At 39.3% G+C, this 23111-nt stretch overlaps 1 protein-coding gene across 1 annotated transcript; it reads left to right on the top strand.

The window, feature by feature from the left end:
• Positions 1–251: 251 nt before the first annotated feature.
• LOC145131940 (uncharacterized) lies at positions 252–857 on the top strand. The gene is made up of 2 exons (XM_079066581.1): positions 252–611; positions 678–857. The coding sequence occupies exons 1-2, from the start codon at positions 252–254 to the stop codon at positions 855–857; spliced, it is 540 nt and encodes a 179-aa protein (XP_078922707.1).
• Positions 858–23111: the final 22254 nt, after the last annotated feature.

Genomic DNA, 23111 nt, shown 5'->3' with positions numbered 1-23111 from the left:
GAAGTAAATAGATCTAAGGAATGAATGATCAAGTTAGAGACTTGATTACCAGAAAGTGATGAGGATGGAAGGAAACCCCTGGATCTACTATCTTCTCCTTGAACCTTCTAGCTCCATCTTCTTCTTCTAGCAGAAATCAGACGTTACACTGTTGTTTCGAAACATAATTTGTGCTAATGCAAACCATAAACGTATAAGCCTATCGCTTTATATGATAACTAATCTAGTATTTTTCCTGCCATTGTAGGAAAATGTCGATAAAAATTGATTTCCCTATATTGGACGCCGCCGGCAAGAAATATTTGGATTGGACTCAAGATATCCAGAACCATCTAGATGCCCAATGCTTGTTTGATGTCATTTATGAAAAGGATGATTGTGAGGTTGAAGTTACCTGCGAAATGAATTCTAAAGCGATGATATTCTTTTGTCATCATCTGTCAGACATGATGCAGTTTGAATTCATAGCAATCACCGCACCCAATACATTATGGGACTCTTTGAAAGAGCGTTTTGACCATCAAAAGACCATATGGATTGCTGAAGCCTGCCAAGATTGGATCAGTCTACGATTCCAAGACTTCGCTTCGGTTATTGCGTATAACGCCGAGGTCTGTAGAATTCGTCCACTTCTCCACTATTATGGTCAACCATTGACTGATGTTGAATTATTGTAGAAGAATTACACCACATTTTCTAGTTCTGACAATTTGCTTAAAAAGAAATACCGTCATTCCAAGTTTGTAACATTCCCTAAGCTCATTACTCAATCACTATTGGATGAGAAAAATAAAATTGTTTTAATGAGAAATAGTACTTCTCGTCATGTTTGGGACAAATGCAATTCCAATGGCTGATGCTAATAATGTTTGTGGGCCTCCACCACGAAACATGAACCGAGATAAGGGCCAGTCGTCCTGAAAGCAAAGGAATCATGGTGAGCAAAAATCTCGCCGAGCCAAGCGAGGTTCGGAATCTAATCCGAACCAAAGGCCTTCGTCTCCTAAGCAATCTTGTAAGAAGAACAATAACAAACATAGGTAGCTAGACTTCCAAGTTGCAACACGAAGTAGCAAATAGAGTCTTAAGCGGCTTTCATCGTTGACGAACACCTGCGCTAATAAGACAAAGAGGGAGTCCTTTTAGGCTGCATAAAAAAGGTAGGGCCATATCCCATCTTTTTTTTTTCTGATGACTTGCTGATGAGCAAAGTATTTGTTACAAATGTGGTGGTTATGTTCATATGCAACGGCCTTGTAAGGCCACTCCCGACGAAGTTCAAAACTATCATAAGGGGAGAATAACCTAAACAAATCTTATCGACACGAACACCAATGAATTCTTTGAGACCCCCGATTTTGTGGCTCAAATGGAAGAATAAAGCTATTGTTCAGCTCCTTGATTATGTTTTTTTTGTTTTTTGTTTGGTTTATGATTTCCCATTTGAATAATACTTTTTGACTATGGTTTGTTTATCTCGAACATGTTTCTCGATATAATTTAAAGTTCTTTCCATATGAGATTATTTTATATGTGTGACCGACTTTAAATTATTTTTACTTTTAGGCATGCATATTGGGCCAGTTGATTGTCTTGTTGATAGTGCTACAACCCATACTATCCAAAAATACAAGGATTATTTTATTAATATTATGCCTAAAGTAACTTCATGGATAACCATTTCGGCCCCGTCGACCCTGGTTGCTGGCTTAGGTGAAGCCCAATTTATGTTGTCAAATGGAATTGTTTTAACCATAAATGAAGCCTTATATTTTTCAAATTCCAGTCAAAACTTGTTGAGTTCTAAGGATATTCGAGAAAATATGTTTCACATCGAAACTGCTCGAGAGAATGGTATTGAATATCTTTACATTACCTCCACTCTATATGACCAAAAGCGTATATTGGAGAAATTGAGATGTTTGTCGAATGGATTGTATCTTACCACGATCCAAAAGATTGAAAGCAATATGATCATTCATCAGGCCCCTGTTGATGAGGGAACTTATATGTTATGGCATGATCGGCTGTGTAACACCCGTGTTATAGATTGGTTAAGTTTAATTTTACCAAGGACCAAAGATGAAGTTTTCGAGGAAACTTTATGCCACGACGTGGTGAAAGGATTTCTATGATGTGGTAATGACTAGAAGGATCGCATGTCTTGGTGGACTACCACGACGTGACCAAGGATTGCCACGGTGTGGCATGTGTTCTAGACCAAGACCATGATTCTTTTAGGATTTGCTTCATATTTAAACCCCTCTAAGCCATTTCTAGGGTTCATTATAGAAACCCAAACTCTCATTCGCTTGGTGATTTGTGGACCTTAACTTAGGTTAAGAAAGAGCAGGAGCCTCCAATGGAGATCAAATTTTCAAGGAAGAGTAGGTGTAGCACCATCAATAGTCAAGAAGTGTAAGAGTTAGAAACTCGTTAGAAAAGACATGAGAGTTACGGTTATCACCTAGGATGGAAAGGTAACGTGCGGAGTCATTATGCAAGCCCTATTTTGTTGATGATTCCAGGACGTAATCATCCTAAGGGGGAGATAATTGTAACGCCCGCAAATTCGGGGCTAGTCAATTTAGATATAATAAGACTTAAAAATGACTTTTTGGTAGAATATTATTTAGGAAAAATAATCTTAACAAAAGTTATAGTATAAGTGACAAGGATTTTGTACATATAAGGAACTCTTAAATCCGAATTATAATAAAAACGTAATGACCCATTGAAGTTTCACGATTAAACAGACACGACTCTGCGTATCATAAAAAGTGAGATTTTGATAAAATGCTTTTTAGCCTTAGTGATCTAAACGAAAGTCATCGTATTCGTTAAACCGAGAGTGTGCGTATAGAGAACGTCAAAATATGACTTCAGTAGAGGAAGTTTTGATTTTTCTAAGATTCAGCTTAGTAGTATACAACTCAGAAATCGAATTTTAGATCAGTCAATTTTTAGCTGAAACAATCTAAACGAGAGTTGAAGATCTCGTTAATAGGAGTTCAATGATATAAAGACAGTCGAAAACGGACGTTGGATGACAAAGTTATGAATTTTTAACGGACTTTAAGAGTCTAAGCCTGTTAAAATATATCTTTAAAAATAAACTCAAAATTAACCTACGGGAGGCTAAACGAAAGTTGTAGATCTCGTCGATAGCTATGCGTAGATATAAAGAATTTCAAAAACGGAGCTCGTATACGAAAGTTATGAATTTTACAAGATAATTAATTTTCGGAAAAAGTGGGTGTGACACGTGTCGGAATCTGGCACACCCCCTTCCTCCCCACGGCTTGCGACCAAATTTTAACATGTGGCACAGTATGCCCAACGTAATTCTTTTACGCCCATCGTACTACCCCCTGGAAGCCAATAATTAGATGGCGATTTTCACTGATTTTCTTCACAACTCCTCATCCAAACTCTTCCAAACCCTACCAAGGTCCCGAGGCCTTATTCTAGTACTTCCCAAGTGTTAGTAGCGAAGCTTCGGAGCGTTATAAAGCCCCGATAAATAGAGCTTTCGGTTTTGAAGTTCTGTCCGCACAGAGTCCGGTTTTTCGCTAAACAACTTGTAGGTTGAATTATGCTTACCGTGCTTTAAGTATAACCTATATTTATGTTTATAATCGTTATTATGAACATATAAATAATATTTATCAATGATGACAAGCCTAGATTTAGTGAGGTGTTTAAAGTGGGATTTCCAAACAACATACGTTGTATACCAAACAGATCCTACCTCCGATATGATCTTACATGGTTGTCCCTTATCAGCTATAGATCGGTAGGCTTTAAACTAATGATGAATCTAGACTAATAATTAGTCACAAGAAATATTAGAATAAGACTTAGTGATCATGATACTAGGTTATGTCAAAGGAAAAGACAATTGCTAGAAGCGAAATGCAGCCCGAGTTTCGAGTCATCACTTTAACAAGTGAGTGCATAGTTACTTTCATCTTACACATAGCTATGAAGTATTTAAGATAATTATATTTTATATGTGCCTATTATCTATGTTCCCGATATCTATGCTAGTTGAACAATTTATACGTGTTTTACCTGATTTAAACAGTATATGTATTTTTATACATATAAATATATTAGGTAAAGATTGGTAGATGGAAGATGGTATAGATGATGAGAGATGAAATATGAAATATATGATTATAGGCCTTGACTTTGAATATGATCCAGTCTTCTAGCGGAGTATAGATGAAAACGCCAAACTATTCTAGACAGTCTAGTGGAACGCTAGCAGGCTCGCAATCTGTAAGTGTTTTTGAAATAAGTGTTCACCAGGTGTACTACACCCCCCACAGTTTCCTTACTGACATATATTGCTAAGGAATCCCATAAGCATTATTGTGTATACCAAAGATAATCGTTAGGATAAGTCCCTTGATTTAGATTCCTTAAGGACACAAAGTGAGGATAACGAGAATAGGTAATTGGGTTAAATGATTTGATGAAAATATATATCTAAAAGAATTTAATTATTGTGGGTTGAAAGCCCTATGTGCTTACCAGGATCCCAAGCCTAACCCACTCAGTTTCATGTATTACAGGTAGTGGCACAAGATCACATGTGTGATGATCAGATGAGAGATTTATAGATTATAGTCCTGTTGAATAATAGATGTTTGTAAGGCCTGTTCTATTTCCGTTTATGCTTATGTACTATATTGACGATGACATCCCAACGTTTTTATTATAAATAAAATACATTTCTTCGGAAATGCTTTACAAATATATTTATCATATTTTTGGGAACAAATTCCGCAATATTATTCTTCAAAAAGGATACTCTGATTTTAAATAAGCATAAAAAAATCAGTATTTTCTAACCGTGAAATTGGGGATGTCACAGATCGAGCACCGTAAAGATGGGATTTTACTTAGTCAAGAAAACTACACCCAAAAGGTGTTAAGGCGCTTTAGACGTCATGACGCGAACAATCATCTACTCCCATGGTCGTTCGTTCTCTAGACATTAAAAAGGACCGATTCCATCCAAAGGAGGACGATGAAGAGATATTGAGCCCCGAGTTTATCAGATTCTTTACACATGAGCAACAAGCATTTCACATGAGCAACAAGCATTTCAAAAGATTAAAAAGGACCGATTCTTTACACATGAGCAACAAGCATTTCAAAAGATTGAAGTGCAACATATCAGATCAGATAAGAATCATGCAGACTTGTTTACCAAGTCACTGTCGAAGTATTCTTTCCAAAAACATGTCAAAGATGTTGGAGTTAGGAAGCTCTCTGAGCGACCTAAATCACATGTATTATGCACCCATCTGTGTGTAACTAAGACTTGCATCCTGATGTATGCTTTACACCCTATTGAGTGCATGTGAGCGGGAGCATCCTGATGAATGATTGTGTATTCTTTTTCCTTTCGCTCAAGGGTTCTGTCCCATGGTGTAACACCTAGGTTTCAGATGTTTCTATTATCGGGAAAACAGGCTGTAAATGGATCGATTAAAGGTCTTAGGCTTCAAAAGAATACAGTTTAGACCATATCGGATGTTGATAATGTTGGATAAAATGATTAAAGCCCTCAAATTGTACTTTGAAGAAAAAGGGTAATGTAACGTCCCAAAATTAAGAACCGAGAATTTTTGTTTAGGTATTAAATAAACCATCAACCAAACGTGTTTATCAAAATCATACAGAAATCATAAGGTATCCACAATCATCCAAAATATATCAGAGTTGATACGCGACGAGTCCTAGTGTGTGTGTGTGTGTGTGTGCGATGTGATCATCCCGATCTCTTACCTTTTGATCCGGAAGTACCTAAAACATAAGCTGAAGACTGTAAGCACAAAGCTTATTGAGTTCCCCAAAATACCGCATACCATACATATATGCTAGCTTAATGTTGTTTCGGGTCTATCTCACCCCCAGGTCTATTTCACCCCTGAGTCTAATTCAACTCATTTGTCAGCACAAGGCTGTACCGGGTCTATTTCACCCCCTAGTCTATTTCAACTCATGTGTCAACACGAAGTTGTATCGGGTCTATTTCATCACCGGGTCTATTTCACCCCACATAAATGTAGCGAACAAACACACAGGCATAAAACACATACAACAGGAGTCACAAAAACCACAAGCACATACAATCCCTAGTGTCCTACAGTATAGTGAGCAAACTCACCTCACAAAGCAGCTCAAAAGTCAACACATCCTCGAAATCCCAAAACATGCGCTAGATGCCACCTAGATAATAGCTGAGCCAAAATCCACAAGTCAAAGGTTAACCCTCAAGGTCAACAGTCAAAGTTGATAGTCAACGTTGACTTCAGCTGGCCGCCACGTCGTGACCTTCCTTGGCCACGTCGTGGTCTGCATAAAACCAACGGTCGAGGAAATTCCCAGCCGCCACGCCATGGTGACCTATGCCCACGCCGTGGTAGCTGAGATTCCAAACAACTTAATGCATTAAGTTTTTTTCTTCGGTTCCAAAATCTCCAAAGCTCAGATCTGGCCGAAAATGTGATTTAAAAGGATAAACTTTCCAACTTTATCCATTATGACCGCACGTAAGGTCTAAAACCCAATTATCTAAGTCCCAAATGTCTTAATAATGCAATGAATTAACCAATAAGCACTTATTCCATAAAGTCCCAGTCCATCCTTTCAAGAAGTGATTCTAGCACCAAAATCAACCTAAAAGTTGGTGCTTTATAGACATGCATGTCAAGTGCATGTCTTGAACCCATATTAGGTCAAAATGAGGGTTTATGCCCATTTCAAACTCCAAATCCAAGGGACAAAGTATACCAAATGTCCCAGAGATTCATAATATTGCAAACTTTACGAGATCTCCTCATCCCAACATTCAAGAACAAGAAGTTTATGGGCCAAAACTCAAGATCTAACAACCTAGTATGATAAAAATCAAGTCTTGGACACTTACAAAGGTCCAGAAGAGTGCTAAGGTGAAAAATGGAGACTTACTTGCTTAATCTATGCTTCCTTCTTCCTCCTTCTTCCTTCTGCTTCAAAGAACACCAAACTAGCTTAATAATGGAGGAAATGTTGGATAAGGTGTCTAAGTCCATAACTATTTCTGGTATGTACTTGACCCGGTTTGGCATGGTCCATTTGGGTTGCATGGCATCATGCATTTGGATAGACTAAAATGAGAGAAATAACACTGAAGGTTTATTAATATATTATAAGTTCTAATATATTAATAATATTATTTAATTAGTATTGATCAAGAATTAATTTGGAATTAATTAAGTGATCAAAAAGAAGACTAATTAAATATATGGGTTGATTGTGTAAATCATCCATACTTGCATAGTGGACTAATGCTCCATGGATTATCAAGTTGAGCTAAAACCCATAGAATGCTCCATGGATGCTCCATGGTGGTTATGGAACCCATGGGTCATGGAAATGAAAAGTCATGACAATTAGGGTTTACATGGTGTAACCCTAATTGTAACACACTATATAAGAACCCTTATGTTCACCAAAATCGGCTACACTAAGAAATAGAGAGGGCAAGCCGATTTTAGAAGTGTTCTACATTTCTCCCAAGTCATTCCAATAGCATTTGGTGTTGTGTGAAACATTTGAGGCATCACACTTGGGGTGCTAGGCTCTCAAGGTTTTCAAGGAATCAAATCAACTACAAGGTATGTAATTCTAGCTATCTTTTATGTTTATAAGTTCCCCATGTATGCCAGATAGGATTAAGAACCTTGGAAATCAAATTTTGCATGTATTTTAGACAAACATAGATCCAAGGTTTCTATGGTTGCATGTACACCTTAGGAGTGTTAGAATGCTTAAAACCTTTCAGTGGTATCAGAGCCTAGGTTTGTTTGTTTGATACTTGATGCAAAATTGTGAAAAAACTCAGTTTTTCTGCACTCTGCATCATGAACTCGCAGAGTCCATGGGGGGACTCGACGAGTCCATGACTAAACTGATGAATCAAAGAATCGAGTTTAAACGAATCAGAGTATGAAATCCATTAAGAATGCGAGATTGAACACCAGATGTAAATATGATCTTGTTTCAGCTCTATTACGCTTTCGAATGTTTACAGAGTACAAAGATAGGTCTGTAAAAACTCTTCTCTAACTCTAGTAAATATCCCTGTTTATAGGGAACCGAAAGCGTACAAAAAATATACTAAGGCATATACACTAACGCTTCGAACAATAAGCGCCTTAGTAAAATACATAACAAAACATTCGAAGAGACAAAAATACAATTCGACTTATTACAACAATTCGACCCTTACATAAACTCATCCTACTCGTCGAGTAGGTTCATGTACTCGACGAGTAGGAGCCTCAGAATGCAGATTTTCAAGTTTTGGTGCTGGAAATGGACTAGAAACATTACCCTAAACTGTTTTGGTGTTATAAAACTTGTTTTAGATGGTGTAATGGTTGTTCTAATCCATTTACAATGGCTAACATCAAATTTTCATGTTTATATGTGTTCATATGTTCTTGAAATTTTGATAGGAATATTCTTGTTCTTATGAGTTCTTAATAGATCATAGGAATTACTTGTTAAAATTTTTTAATGTTTAATTCATGATCATTATGTGTTTTAATGGAATCCATAATTTTTCCTCAAGTTATGGATTACCAAAAGTATTTCTTTTAAAGTCGATTAAAGAAACACATAGGTTACATAAAATGAAGAGTCGCTCATTTTATTACATCATTAACTCATAAGTTATGAAAGATTAAAACTTTTGAAAGTTACAAAACTTGCCCTTAAGTTTTGGAACATGTAAGGTCACTTTAAAAACTTTAGTTCCAACCCCTAGAATTTTAAAAGTTAAAATTCAACCCATATACTTTATAATATTATAAGTTAATAATATATATATATATATATATATATATGTATATATATATATATATATATATATATATATATATATATATATATATATAAGATCAAGTCGTTTTACTGTTAGTAGGCCTCATTCACGAAGCCGGTTTATAAGGGGGGTATAACGTTGTTGCCTATAAAATGGCAGCTTAATGGGTGTCCATTCTCACCCACCGCTTCCTTGATCGGTGGAGGGTCGTTAGCCGAACGGGTAGGACAATGACTTAACAATTCTCATTAAAAGTATAATGATTAATATAAAGTAACTAAATGTTTTTTTAAATTCCCAATCTTAGTTACTTTAGGAAAAATGTGAAAAAGGTGCTAACCCATGAAATTACACTTTGCATTTTGATTAAGTCGTTAGTGGAGCGTGTGTGGTTAACCGGCACACTAACTTGGACTTAACAAGGTAGGTAAAGGGTGACTTAAGGTTTTTCATAGGTCGGTGGAGCGCGTGTGGTTAACCGGCACATTGATTAAGTGAAAAACATTAAGGGTACCAAGAAATTTGCATGGTTACTTCACACCTTGTTTTGTGATCCTCGGCATCCCAGTCACAAAACCTGAAGGGCACACTCGAGATTGAAACATGTCATTGAAAAGTTCAACGAATCTCAAAAGAATCTAGGAGTTTCTAAGACCAATTAAAACCTAATAATTTAATATTTCGTTTTTCCATGGTGGAAATTGGTGAATCGTCATTCACCTACCTTTCAAATATGTTATAACCTAGATTACGTCATCCCTCTTCTAAGTTATAATATATTGTGATTAGGTCCTAGCCTTAATATTACATTTGGGTGTTTTTATTAAGGACTATCTTTATATCTAAACTAAACTTGTCTTTTCTTCTTTTTTAGACGTCTTCGAACAATGCTGCTTCTGGCTCAAACCCTACCGGCTCATTCTCTCTCATGAACCTTTGTGGGAGAGTCATCTTTGATGGATCCAACTTTACAGATTAGATCAGGAACATCAGGATGGTCACTCGGTATGAGAACAAAGAATATGTTCTCGACAAGGAGCTTAAGGTACCCGAGCCATCTGCTACTCCCGAGGAGATCGTTGAATATGAGGCACATTAAAGAGATGCTACCAAAGTGTCGTGCATCATGTTGGCCACTATGATAGCCGAGCTCCAAAAGTCCTATGAGGACTACTATCCTTTTGAGATGCACAAGGATTTGATGGACCGCTACCATCAGAGTGCTCGTCAAGAGCGATATTAAATCATCTCCTCCATGATAACAACCCGGATGAAGGATGGTGAACCCATCACGGGCCACATGTAGAAAATGCAAAGGTATGTGGACCGTTTGATGAAGCTGAATGTGAACTTTCCCGAGGAGTTGGCAATAGATATCATTTTGCACTCCTTACCTTCGTGTTATGATCAATTCCGCATGACATACCACATGAACAAGGAGGAAGTTACACTTAACATACTTCAAGGACTCCAAAAGACCGCTGAAAGTGGTCTTAAAGGAAATTCGGATGTTACCACTCCTACTCCTACTCAAAAGTCCGCCCCTGTCTTGGCAATCAGGAAAAGTAGAGGGAAGAAGAGGAAGAACCCTTCGAAGGGTACCAATGGTAAGACCCTTGATGGCTCCTCTACAAGTGGAACCAAGAAAGGTTTCTTCATTCCTTCTTCTGATCGAAAAGAGGCTGAATGCTTCTATTGCCATGAAAAGGCGCACTGGAAGCGGAACTTCCTAATGTACCAGCAAGATCTGAAGGATGGGAAAGTAAAACCCAACCATACAGGTATTTACACTATATTATCTAATAACTCACCCTATTCTAACTCTTGGGTCCTTGATACCGGCTGTGGTTTTCATATTTGTTCTGATTTGTAGGGACTAAGAAGAAGTGAGAATGTGGAGTATGGAAAGATAAACTTGATCATGTGGAATAGGAAAGCTTCACCTGTCACCAAGATTGGAGTTTACTCTTTATTGCTAAGTAGTGGGTTTACTTTAGATTTGAATAAATGTTGTTACTCGCCTGAAATGGCAAGAAATATTATTTCCTTTCATGCTTTGTACAAACAAGGGTTTACCTTTTCTTTTGATAACGAAGTTGGTGGAATAAATGCTTTCTTTAATAATGTGTTTTATTTTAAAGCATTACCTTGTGATGGTGTGTATGAAGCTGTGTCTGTTGTAGATAACTTAGGAAATAATGTGTTGTGTATTGATTCTACTAATGATAATAACTTGGATAAAACATCATTATGTTATTGTCGTCTTGGACATGTAAGCAAGAAACGCATAGCCCAACTCCAAAAGGATGGAGTCTTGGAGTCATTTGACCTAAAGTCAGATGATAGTTGTGAATCATGCTTACTTGAAAAAATGACAAAGTCACCCTTCACAGGTTCTTATGCTAGGGGTGAAGGTTTGTTTGATCTAGTGCACACAGATCTGTGTGGACCCTTCAAAACTGCCACAAGGGATGCTAATCGTTATTATGTGACTTTTACAGATTATTATTGTAGATATGGATATGTCTACTTAATCAAGCATAAGTCAGAGACTTTCGAAAGGTTTAAAGATTTTAAACAGGAAGTCGAGAATCAATTGTGCAGGAACATTAAGATGCTTCGATCCGATCGTGGTGGTGAGTATCTTAGTACAGAGTTCCTCGACTATCTTAAGGAATGTGGGGTTGTCTAACAATTGACACCTCCCAGGACACCACAGTTAAATGGTGTGGCTGAGAGGCGTAATCGAACCTTCTTGGATATGGTTCGTTCCATGATGAGTCGAGCTTCGCTACAAATCTCATTCTGGGGGTATGTCTTAGAGACTGCCGCCCATATCCTTAATTTGGTCCCTACAAAGAAGGTTGCCAAAACACCTCACAAGATGTGGACTGGAACAGTTCCTAATCTAGCCCACATAAAGATTTGGGGTTGCGAAGTTTTTGTGAGACGCGAGACTCACGATAAGCTCGAACCTCGAAGTGAGAGGTGTATTTTCATCGGCTACCCACATAAATCGTTTGGTTACCTCTTCTGCAGACCTACTGAGAATGTGGTCTTTGTAGCAAGGAGGGGTGTCGTTCGAGAGAAAGAGTTCATAAGCCAAGGAAACAGTGGGAGGCAAATTGACCTTGAAGAAGTTCGAGAGTCAAGTAGTGAAGGAACCTCAAACCCTAGCAATCAAGCTGAAGAGGAAACTCCTGTTGATCCGACAGAAGAGTCTGTACCTCTGAGGCGTTCCATGAGAGTTAGGAATGCACCTGAGCATTACTATGGATTCCATATTACTGCGGAATGTGATACACTTATCAGTGATATCACACTGGTGAGTCTGGATGAACCTAACAGCTACACGGAAGCCATGACAGGCCCTGAGGCTGTTAAATGGAAAGAGGTTATGGACAGCGAGATACAATCCATGTATGACAATCATGTTTGGAACTTGGTTGACTATGTACCAGGTCGCAAGATAGTTGGGTGCAAATGGATCTTCAAGAAGAAGACCGACATTGATGGTAATGTACACACTACTAAGGCGCGACTGGTTGCAAAGGGTTTTTCTCAAACTCCGAGAGTTGATTATGATGAGACCTTTTCACCAATAGCCAAGATTAAGTCTATTAGGGTTATGTTAGCCATTGCTGCATTTCATGATTATGAAATATGGCAAATGGATGTCAAAACCGCTTTCCTTAATGGAAAGTTGGCTGAGGATGTTTACATGAGTCAGCCAGAGGGTTTTGTCAATGCAGAGTACCCTAATAGAGTGTGTAAGCTTGAGAAATCCATTTATGGATTAAAGCAAGAACCTCGCAGATGGAATCTTTGCTTCGATGAGAAAGTCAAAGAGTTTGGCTTTTCGAGGAGTGAAGATGAATCTTGTGTATATGTATGTGGATGACATACTACTCATAGGAAATGACATCCCAACTCTGCAGGAAGTTAAGTCCTAGCTTGTGAAGTGTTTCACTATAAAGGACCTTGGAGAAGCTGCCTACATTCTAGGGATAAGGATTCTGAGAGACCGGAGTAAAAGACTAATTGGACTTAGTCATAGTACCTACTTGGATAAGGTGCTGAAGAGGTTCAGCCTACAGGATTCCAAAAAGGGAGAGTTACCTATCGAGTACCTTATGCTTCCGCTGTAGGCTAAATCATGTATGCTATGACTTGTACTCGTCCTGATGTGGCCTTTTCCTTGAGCATGGTCAGCAGATATCAGGGGAACCCTGGCAAGGCTCATTGGACTGCGGTAAAGAACATTCTCAAGTACCTACGGAGGACTAAGGACTGAGTCCTTACCCTCGGTGGGAGTGATGACTTGAGAGTTGTAGGGTATAGTGATGCTGGCTTCCAGACTAATAGGGATAATTTCCGCTCTCAGTTGGGCTGGGTCTTTACCTTAAACGGAGGAGAAATTACTTGGAAAATTTCCAAACAGGAGACAGTGGTTGATTCAACTTGCGAATCAGAGTATATAGCAACAAGCGAGGCAGCAAAGGAGGCAATATGGCTTAAGAACTTCATTGGAGACCTTGAAGTAGTACCAGCTATAAAGGAGCCTATGGAAATTTTCTGTGATAGTGAAAGTGCAGTTGCCTTAGCCAAGGAACCAAGGGATCACGGGAGATCCAGACATATTGACAGAAAATACCATTTCATCAGACATCGAATAGAAGAAGGACTCCTCGTGGCAAAGAGGGTATCATCGGATGAGAACCCAGCAGATCCCCTCACGAAGGGACTGACTAGGGCTAAGCATCTCCAGTATGCGAGGCGCATAGGGCTGAAGGATGATATTAGTTTTAGTAGTTAAATATCTTTGAAATTTGTAAAGTGTAATTGACATTTGATGATGAAAAAAAGTTGTGTTTATTTATGAGTAAAGTGTTGCTATCTTTTGTCAATCATTTACTATTATTTCTTTTGCATGTTTTGACTTCCAAAATATTTATGTTATGTTTTACATATTATTCAAATTATCCATAGTCGGTCATATGTTGGAAGTAGATATGAATTAACACTGTCATGAAGTTGGCTTGTAGAGGGCCATGTGGTTTGACATGGCAATAGATGCTACAACACTTCATGAGTGCTCATAAGTTCTGAGTATTGGATCCAACCCACGCTCGTTGGTATCACTTCATGGAATTTATCTCGAGTGATCGCGAGATGGTAATATCATATAAGTCTTCAAACCTAGATATATCACTTGTTGCCTATGAGTTGGTTATACATTGATTGTACGAAATCGCATTGCTAACTCGATGTTATAAAACATGCCTTTGTGTATGATTGAACAAGTACTAGAACAAGCATATGAGTCGAAGTTTATCTGTTCCTTCCTGGATTAGAAGCGATATCTGGGCCCCTCGATGATTTTGTTTTCACCTATGTACCGGGCCTGGTCAGAACTAAATTGATGTGTTCGATTAAGTTCTTGTCAAACAAATCAAAAATTGAGAAACAAACTGTTGGACAATAAGTAAGACATTGTTCCATGTATTTGTCCGGCTGGTATCTAGAACAGAGGATTATATGATCACTTATCTTAAATGGCGTATCATCATCATCTCAGTTCCGCGAGACCTTGAAAGAGCTACGATTGCTGATCAGTTCCTGAAGTCATACTTGCAATTATAGTTATTAGACTTGTCCAAGTGGGAGACTATTGGATAAGGTGTCTAAGTCCATAACTATTTCTGGTATGTACTTGACCCGATTTGGCATGGTCCATTTGGGTTGCATGGTATCATGCATTTGGATAGACTAAAATGAGAGAAATAACACTTAAGGTTTATTAATATATTATAAGTTCTAATATATTAATAATATTATTTAATTAGTATTGATCAAGAATTAATTAAGTGATAAAAAAGAAGACTAATTAAATATATGGGTTGATTGTGTAAATCATCCATACTTGTATAGTGTGCTAATGCTCCATGGATTATTAAGTTGGGCTAAAACCCATAGGAAGCTCCATGGATGCTCCATGGTGGTTATGGAACCCATGGGTCATTGAAATGAAAAGTCATGACAATTAGGGTTTACATGGTGTAACCCTAATTGTAACACACTATATAAGAACCCTTATGTTCACCAAAATCGGCTACACTAAGAAATAGAGAGGGCAAGCCGATTTTAGAAGTGTTCTACATTTCTCCCAAGTCATTCCAATAGCATTTGGTGTTGTGTGAAACGTTTGAGGCATCACACTTGGGGTGCTAGGCTCTCAAGGTTTTCAAGGAATCAAATCAACTACAAGGTATGTAATTCTAGATATCTTTTATGTTTATAAGTTCCCCATGTATGCTAGATAGGATTAAGAACCTTGGAAATCAAATTTTGCATGTATTTTAGACAAACATAGATCCAAGGTTTCTAGGGTTGCATGTACACCTTAGGAGTTTTAGAATGCTCAAAACGTTTCAGGAAAGTGATTAGGATTTTGTTTAGAGTTTGAGGGGGCTGATGGGGGCTGAGGATAAGCAAACCCTAGCCTCCTCATTCCTTTAAATAGGGAGGAAACCCAAAAAAAGTAGGGTTACTCCTTAAACAGCGGCCACACCGTGGCCGCAAGATGCCACGCTGTGGCGGTCATTTAAAACCCGCGGTACATCGACCATTCCACGTCGTAAACAGCCTCCTCCATGATGTGGCACCACTAAAAATCCAAAATATATTAAATTTAAATACCTCCAAGGATCCGGATGTTACACTTCTCCCCCACTTGAATCAACATTCATCCTCAAAGTCCGCTGCTGCATACAGCTTGGGGTAATGCTCCCTCATCTCGTCCTCGGGCTCCCACGTCCATTCAGAACCCTTTCGGTGCTGCCACTGCACCTTCAATAGGTCCACCTCCTTGTTTCGTAGAGTCTTCTTCCTCTTGTCAAGAATCACCACCGGTCTCTCTATATAACTCATGCGTTCATCCACCTGAATGTCGTCCAACGGAACCACTGCAAAATCATCAACCAAACACTTCCGCAACTGAGAGACGTGAAAAGTGCTATGAGTTTTACTAAGCTCCTTGGGCCGATCCAAACAATATAGAACCCTGTCCACCTGGGCTAAAACCTTGAAAGGACCAATATACCTACGGCCCAACTTGCCCTGCTTCCTGAATCGGATGACACCTTTCCAAGGTGATACCTTCAGGAGTACAATGTCTCCAACTTGAAACTCCATGTCTGACTGGCGTCTGTCTGTGTAACTCTTCTGTTGACTCTAAGATATCTGAAGTCTGACGCGGACCTGTTGAATCAATTCCTTCGTCTTGAGTATCACCTCGGTACTCCCCATGACCCGCTGACCGACCTCACCCCAACATAGCGGGGTCTTACACTTCCTCCCGTAGAGCATTTCAAAAGGAGGTCGATCAATGTTGGCGTAATAACTGTTATTATACGAAAATTCCTCCATAGGAAGAAACGTATCCCAACTACCGCCAAAATCCAGTACACATGCCCGCAACATGTCCTCCAATGTCTGGATAATCCATTCACTCTGACCATCCGTCTGCGGGTGGAAAGTCGTGCTAAAGTGAAGACGAGCACCTAACTCCTTGTGACATGTCTTCCAAAACCTGGAAGTAAACCGAACATTCCTATCAGAGACCACAGAAACCGGTACCCCATGCCGTGCCACCACTTCCCAAATGTAGACATCGGCCAACTTCTCCGCCGAAATGCTATCCAGGATTGGAATAAAATGCAAGCTCTTGGTCAATCGATCCACGATGACCCATATTGAATCCACTATGCGTGCCGTCCTAGGCAACTTGGTGATAAAATCCATCGTAATCTCTTCTCATTTCCAAACAGGGACTTCTAACGACTCCATTTTGCCATGGGGTCACTGATGTTCGGCCTTGACTTTCCTGCATGTCAAGCAGCTCTCCCCATTCCAGGTCGCATCTCGCTTCATACATGGCCACCAATTGTCAGGTCGGAGATATATATATACATCTTTGTCGCTCCGGGATAAATAGAAAATTTCGACTTGTGCGCATCTTCCATCAATATCTGACGTGCAACGCCCCAATATGGAACCCGCACCCTCCGATGAAGGGTCAATAATCCCCGTCTATCATAATCAAAGGAAGCCACCTGACCTACTCTGAATTCACTCTTCTGGTGCTCTTCCTTCATATCCTCAACACGAGCCACTCAAATCTGCTCGTAGAGTGGGGTAATCACCGTCATCCTCAAACACACATCCTTGATCGGAGCAGCAACCGCCTTGCAGCTGAGAGCATCGTCTACCACATTGGCCTTCCCCAGGTGATAAAGGATCTCACAATAATAATCCTTCACCACGTCCAACCATCTATGATGACTAATGTTCAGATTTGGTTGATCCATCAGATACCTCATGCTCTTGTAATATGTGTAGATTAGGGATGAGATTTAGAACCGGAAAACCGGACCAGAACCGGAATCGGACCGGAACCGTTAGAACCGGTCCAGGTCCTGGGTTTAAAGAAGGGCTTTATCCGGGTTCCGGGTAATTGGGGTTTCGGGTCCTTCGGGTCCGGGTAAACCGGATTTAAGAATCGGAAGCGTATTAGAAACCAGAACCAGTTTTAGGGGCCGGAACTGTTTTTTATGAAAAGTTTAAAACATGATTATCTCATTCGTTTGAAGTCGAATTGGCATGAGGTGTTTTCCAGAGTGTAGTGTATAGTTTTTACATGATTTTATACTATAATTTTGTCATTTTTGAGTTAATATTCATTGACTTACAGTTCCCCAAATTCGGGATATCAAAGCTGTGAATTTTCTATTTTTCAGCTTTATTTTTATATTTTGTGAGATCGAAAATGCATATCTAATTCATTTGAAGTCGGATTATCATGAGGTTTTTTGTAACGTGTAGTTTAGAGTTTGTAAATGATGTTAGAATATAATTTTGTCCTTTTCGGTTTCATATTCATTGAGTTACAGTCCCCCAAAGTCGGGATATCAATGCTATGAATTTTCTGTTCCAGCTCTATTTTTACATTTTATGAAATTTTAAAAATGCATATCTAATTCGTTTGAAGTCGGATTATCATGAGATTTTTTGCAACATGTAGCTTAGAGTTTCTACATGATTTTAGACTATAATTTTGTCATTTTTGGTTTAATATTCAATGACTTACAGTGCCACGAAGTTGGGATATCAAAGTTGAAGATTTTCGAAGTTCAACCACTAAGTAATTATCAAAAAATTATGGATTTCCCAGTTTTTCCGATTCTAGACCCACTTTACCCGGTTCCACCCGACCCACTTTAATGTTTCCGGGTTTTCAGGTTCTAGACCCACTTTACCCGGAACCGAACTGATACTGGTTCCTACATACCGGTCCGGTTTCCGGTCCTACAAAATCCCGTTAACCGGTTCCCGGGTTTTCCAGGTCTAGGTCTACCGGTCCAGGTTTGGACCCATTCTCATCCCTAGTGTAGATGGTACAACGGACGTCATAGAGGTAATGTCACCAAATCTTGAGGGCGAACACCATAACCCCCAACTCTAAATCATGCGTACGACAATTCGCTTCATGAGGCCTTAGATGCCTCAAAGCATAAACAATCACATGACCCCGTTGCATCAACACTGCTCCCAAACCCGTCATTGATGCATCACAGTACACCACAAAATCCTCAGCACCCTCTGACAGGATCAGAATCATTGCCTTACATAATCTCTGCCTCAAAGTATCAAAAGGTGCATGCTTCTCAGGCGCCCAAAGAAACATGATAGTGTTCTTCGTGAACCTAGTCAAAGGAACCGCTATGTTGGAGAAATCATGAATGAATCTCCGATAATAACCCACCAATCCAAGGACACTCCGAATCTCGGATGGAGACCTCAGAACCCCCGATCTCATCATTGCCTCAACGTTGGCCGGGTCAACCAGAATACAGTTCTGGTTGACAAGGTGCTCCAAAAACTACACCTCACGTAACCAGAACTCACACTTGGAGAACTTAGCATACAAGCTCTCCCTCCTTAGGGTCTCTAACCTCTCTCAAATGCTCCTCATATTGCTCATAGGTCTTGGAATAGACCATGATGTCATCAATAAACACAATCACAAACCATTCCACCATAGGCCTGCATACGCGATTCATGAGATCCATGAATGCGGTTAGAGCATCGGTGAGCCCGAAGGGAATCACCACGAACTCGTAATGACCATAAAGGGTTCAGAAGGCCGTATTCTGCGTATCCTCCTCTCTAACCCTCATTTGATGATATCTCAAACACGGATCAATCTTGGAGAACCAAAATGAACCCTGAAGTTGGTCAAATAAATCGTCAATCCTCGGGAGCGGATAACGGTTCTTCACCGTTAGCTTATTCAGCTCCCGATAGTCGATAAACATCCGATACGACGCGTCCTTATTCTTCACAAACAAGATCGATTCTCTCGATGATGAACTACTTGGCCGAATGAATCCCTTGTCTAACAGCTCCTGCAACTGTGTAGACAACTCCAGCATCTCTGGAGGTGCTAACCGATAAGGTGCTTTGGCTGTAGGAGCCGCAACTGGAACATAGTCAATCTGAAACTCCACTTGCATCTTCGTAGGCACTCCAGGCAAATCCTTCGGAAATACATATGGGTACTCCTGAACAATCGGTACCTCATCCACAGTTGCCTTACCCTTCTCATGGGTATCCATCACATAAGCAACAAATCCAGAACAACCCTGCTGAAGATAGTGTCTGGCCCTAGCTGCTAAACATAGAACCAGCCCACGCTAAACACCCCCTCCGTGAATCACTAACTCTCCCCACTTAGGGTTTGAACACATACCAACTGATGCTCGTAATCAATCATTGCCCCATTTGGGATCAACCAATCCATCCTCATAATAACCTTGATCTCCCACAAACGTATAGGAACCAAATCAATCGGGTACCACTCACTAAAAAACTCCAAAATACATCCCCGATGAACCCTCGATATCCACATTAGAAGATCGTCACCAGTCTCAACCTTTAATGGACAATCCAGCTCCCCCGGTGTGACATCCCCAAATTCACGGTCATTTTAAAAATTTTATTTATGCTTATTTAAAAATCAGAGTATCCATTTTAAAGAAATATGTTGCAAAGTTTGTTCCCAGAAAACATGATAAATATATTATCAAAACATTTCCGAAGAAATGTATTTTGTTTATATTAAAACATTGGGATGTCATCGTCAATACATAAACGTAAGCATAAACAAACCTTACAGTGATTTACACTAATGATTTACATCTCCTTTAATCTCTCAGTGTAATGTGTCTTCGTATCGATACCTATGATACAAATAAATTGAGTGGGTCAGGTTGGGAAACCTGGTGAGTATATAGGGTTTTCAACCCAAAATAATATAGTTAATTTGTTTCTTTACATACTTCATGCCAAACAATTAACCCAATTACCCATCCCCATTATCTTTATTTATTATTCACTAAGGGTCATCACCTATTTCGTGTTTACCTCTCATCGCCTTACATCTTATTTCCTTATATGTTTGTTCCTAAGGACTTTTCCTAAGGATCATCGCCTACTTCGCTTAGACAGTACTGTTTCGGGGATTATTCCCCCAATACGTGTCGATTAAGGGTTAGAGTATCATCATTTGAATACGTAGTTACTACATCCCCTGAACTCGTAATTCATCACCTACAGGTTATGAGCCCTCTGGTGTTTCCACATGACTTGTTTAAATTAATCAGTGGTTGTCATCAATACTCTGGTAGATGCCTACATCAGAACATCGCAGATCAAGGTTATTGTTGGGTTTAAAGTGTTGCGCCATTGGGCTCTTTTGTATGGTCTAGTTTTGTCACGGGTTTGGGCCTGTCCAACCGTGTTTATCTTTCTAGGGTTTAGTATATAAGGTGCATACATGCATCCTTGTCATTAACGCTTTTGATAATTATCTCATTGATTGTGCTGTAAACCCTAGCACACCTCCACAGAGGAAGTTCTTAATCGAGCTCTTCTAAGGTGTGAGTATTTTAATCCTTCGACATACGGATTGATTCATTGAGTGTTCCAGTACTTATATGTGGGATATAAGTGATGTCAATCTGGAACACTATCTCTTATCATCACCTGGTTATCATCACCTTTCTATCATCACCTATCTCTTATCACTCATCTACCTATCTTTACCCAATATGTTTATAGGTATAAAATACATATACAGCTTAAATCATGTAAAACATGTATAAATCGTTCAGCTAGCATGGATATCAGGAACACATATAATAAGCACATATAGCATGTATTAATACTTCATATCTATGTGTAAGATGAAAGTAAATATGCACTCACTTGTTAAAGTGATGACTCCAAACTCGTGCAGCGCTTCGCTTCTAACAATTTTATTTTCCTTCGACGAAACCTAGTATTATTACCACTAGATTTTAGTCTAATATTTATTGCGACTATTTACGAGCGATATTGTTTTATAAGTGTTAAACAATACTTTTCAACTACTATGTACAGACAGGGGCAGGACCATTTTGGCACCGGAAGGAACGACCATTTTGGCATTTAAAGAGTTCTGAAATCCAACAACCCTATGCGGCCCTTCAAACCAGATTCCCCGTACCGCGATTAGTTAATAGATATTATAATAACAATTTATATTTTATAATACTTAGCACATATATTGTTTATAGGTTCATAATAATGATATTGAACTTAAACATAAGTTATACTTAAAGTAGGGTAACATAACTCACTTATAATTAGGTTTAGCTAGGAACCGGGTTCTGCGGGGGCAGAACTTCTGAGCCGAAAGCTCTTTTCTCGGAGCCTTCTGGCGCTCTGGGACTCGCCTCTAGCACTTAGGAAGTACTAGGAAAAGGGAGGGATAGTTTTAGAGTATTGAGAGAGAAAAATGGGAAAGGTGTGAAGAAATGAGGGTGTCCTCGCATCAATTTATAACTAAACTCCTCAGATTACGTTGGGTGTAGCTTCGAAGTACACAGCGTGTACTCAGCATGCTACGCGTATGAGGGGCTATGTTGTGCATCCGAGGGCCAGCTGTCGAGATCAGAATGCGAGACTATAATGCCTGTGTTTCTGGGCTACGCATTAATATAATGATTTAATGGTCAAGGTCAACCATTGTGACCTATTTGGAAGTAATAAAGATGAATTACTGGAATATTATGTGAATAAAATTAAGGGTCATAAATAAAGTGTTAGATACCCAATATCTATAAAGTGTTAGATACCCAATATCTATACATACAATTTTAGTGGTCGAAACAAGGATTTCAGATATATAAAGAACATCGAAATCCGAGTTATAACGAAGAAGTTATGACCTGTCGAAGTTTTTCGGCAAAACCGGCACGACACCGGGAGTCGTCAAAAGTGATTTTTTTGATAAACTACTTTTTAGCCTTAGAGATCTTAATGAACGTTGTATTATACGTTAAACCGAGAAGATTCATAAAAAGAACGCCCAAATCTGAATTCGTATGAGGAAGTTATGATTTTTCTAAGATTTGGCATAGCAGTGCATAGCCTGAAATTCAAATTTTAGATCGATCGATTTTTGGCCAACGCAACCTAAGTTAGAATTTAATATCTCATTAATAAGAGCTCAACTATAAGAAGACAAACGAAAATGGAGTCCGTATGTAGAAGTTATGAATTCTACACCGTCATTTAACAGTGTAATCTTCCCATACTGTTAAATTTAAAACTGGCCGAGAATTAGCCGACGGAGTCAAAAGTAGAGTTGTAGATCTTGTCAATACCTATTCCTGGATATAAAGAACGTCGAAAACGGAGTTCGTATGCGAAAGTTACGGGGTTAAGAAGTTGGGAGTGTGCTGCTGCGAAGAGGGTGACGTGGCACGATCTGAGCCATTGCTTTCTCCCCAACTCTTGCCACCAGATGGTGACATGTGGCACCCAACTCGACGAGTTCATATGTATTTCAGCCTATAAATACCATCCCAGAGTGCCTTCATTCTTCACACCAAAACCCACTTCTCTCTCTCTCTCTCTCTCTCTCTCTTTCTCTCTCTCTATCTATCTATCTATCTCTCTCTACACACTCTCTAAACCCCCAAAAAGCCTCCTAAAGCCCTAGTAGCCTCAAGGAACTAGATGAAAGCCCCAGAGCGCCTGAAGGCTCCGAGAAGAAGAGATTTCGGCTCAGAAACTTTGCTTCAGTGATACCCGGTTTTTAGTGAAACCCGTTGTAAGT

The sequence above is a fragment of the Lactuca virosa genome, chromosome 8, assembly GCF_052849685.1.
Source record: "Lactuca virosa cultivar CGN04683 chromosome 8, Lactuca_virosa_CGN04683_v6, whole genome shotgun sequence".
Classification (NCBI taxonomy): domain Eukaryota; kingdom Viridiplantae; phylum Streptophyta; class Magnoliopsida; order Asterales; family Asteraceae; genus Lactuca; species Lactuca virosa.
This window is presented reverse-complemented; position numbering and strand designations above follow the sequence as displayed.

What these genes read in the sequence shown, in the direction of transcription:
- LOC145131940 (XM_079066581.1), top strand. Translation starts at nt 252, where the DNA reads ATGTCGATAAAAATTGATTTCCCTATATTGGACGCCGCCGGCAAGAAA. An exon ending in TTATTGCGTATAACGCCGAG is followed by an intron (nt 612 to 677) that starts GTCTGTAGAATT and finishes GAATTATTGTAG; the next exon opens with AAGAATTACACCACATTTTC.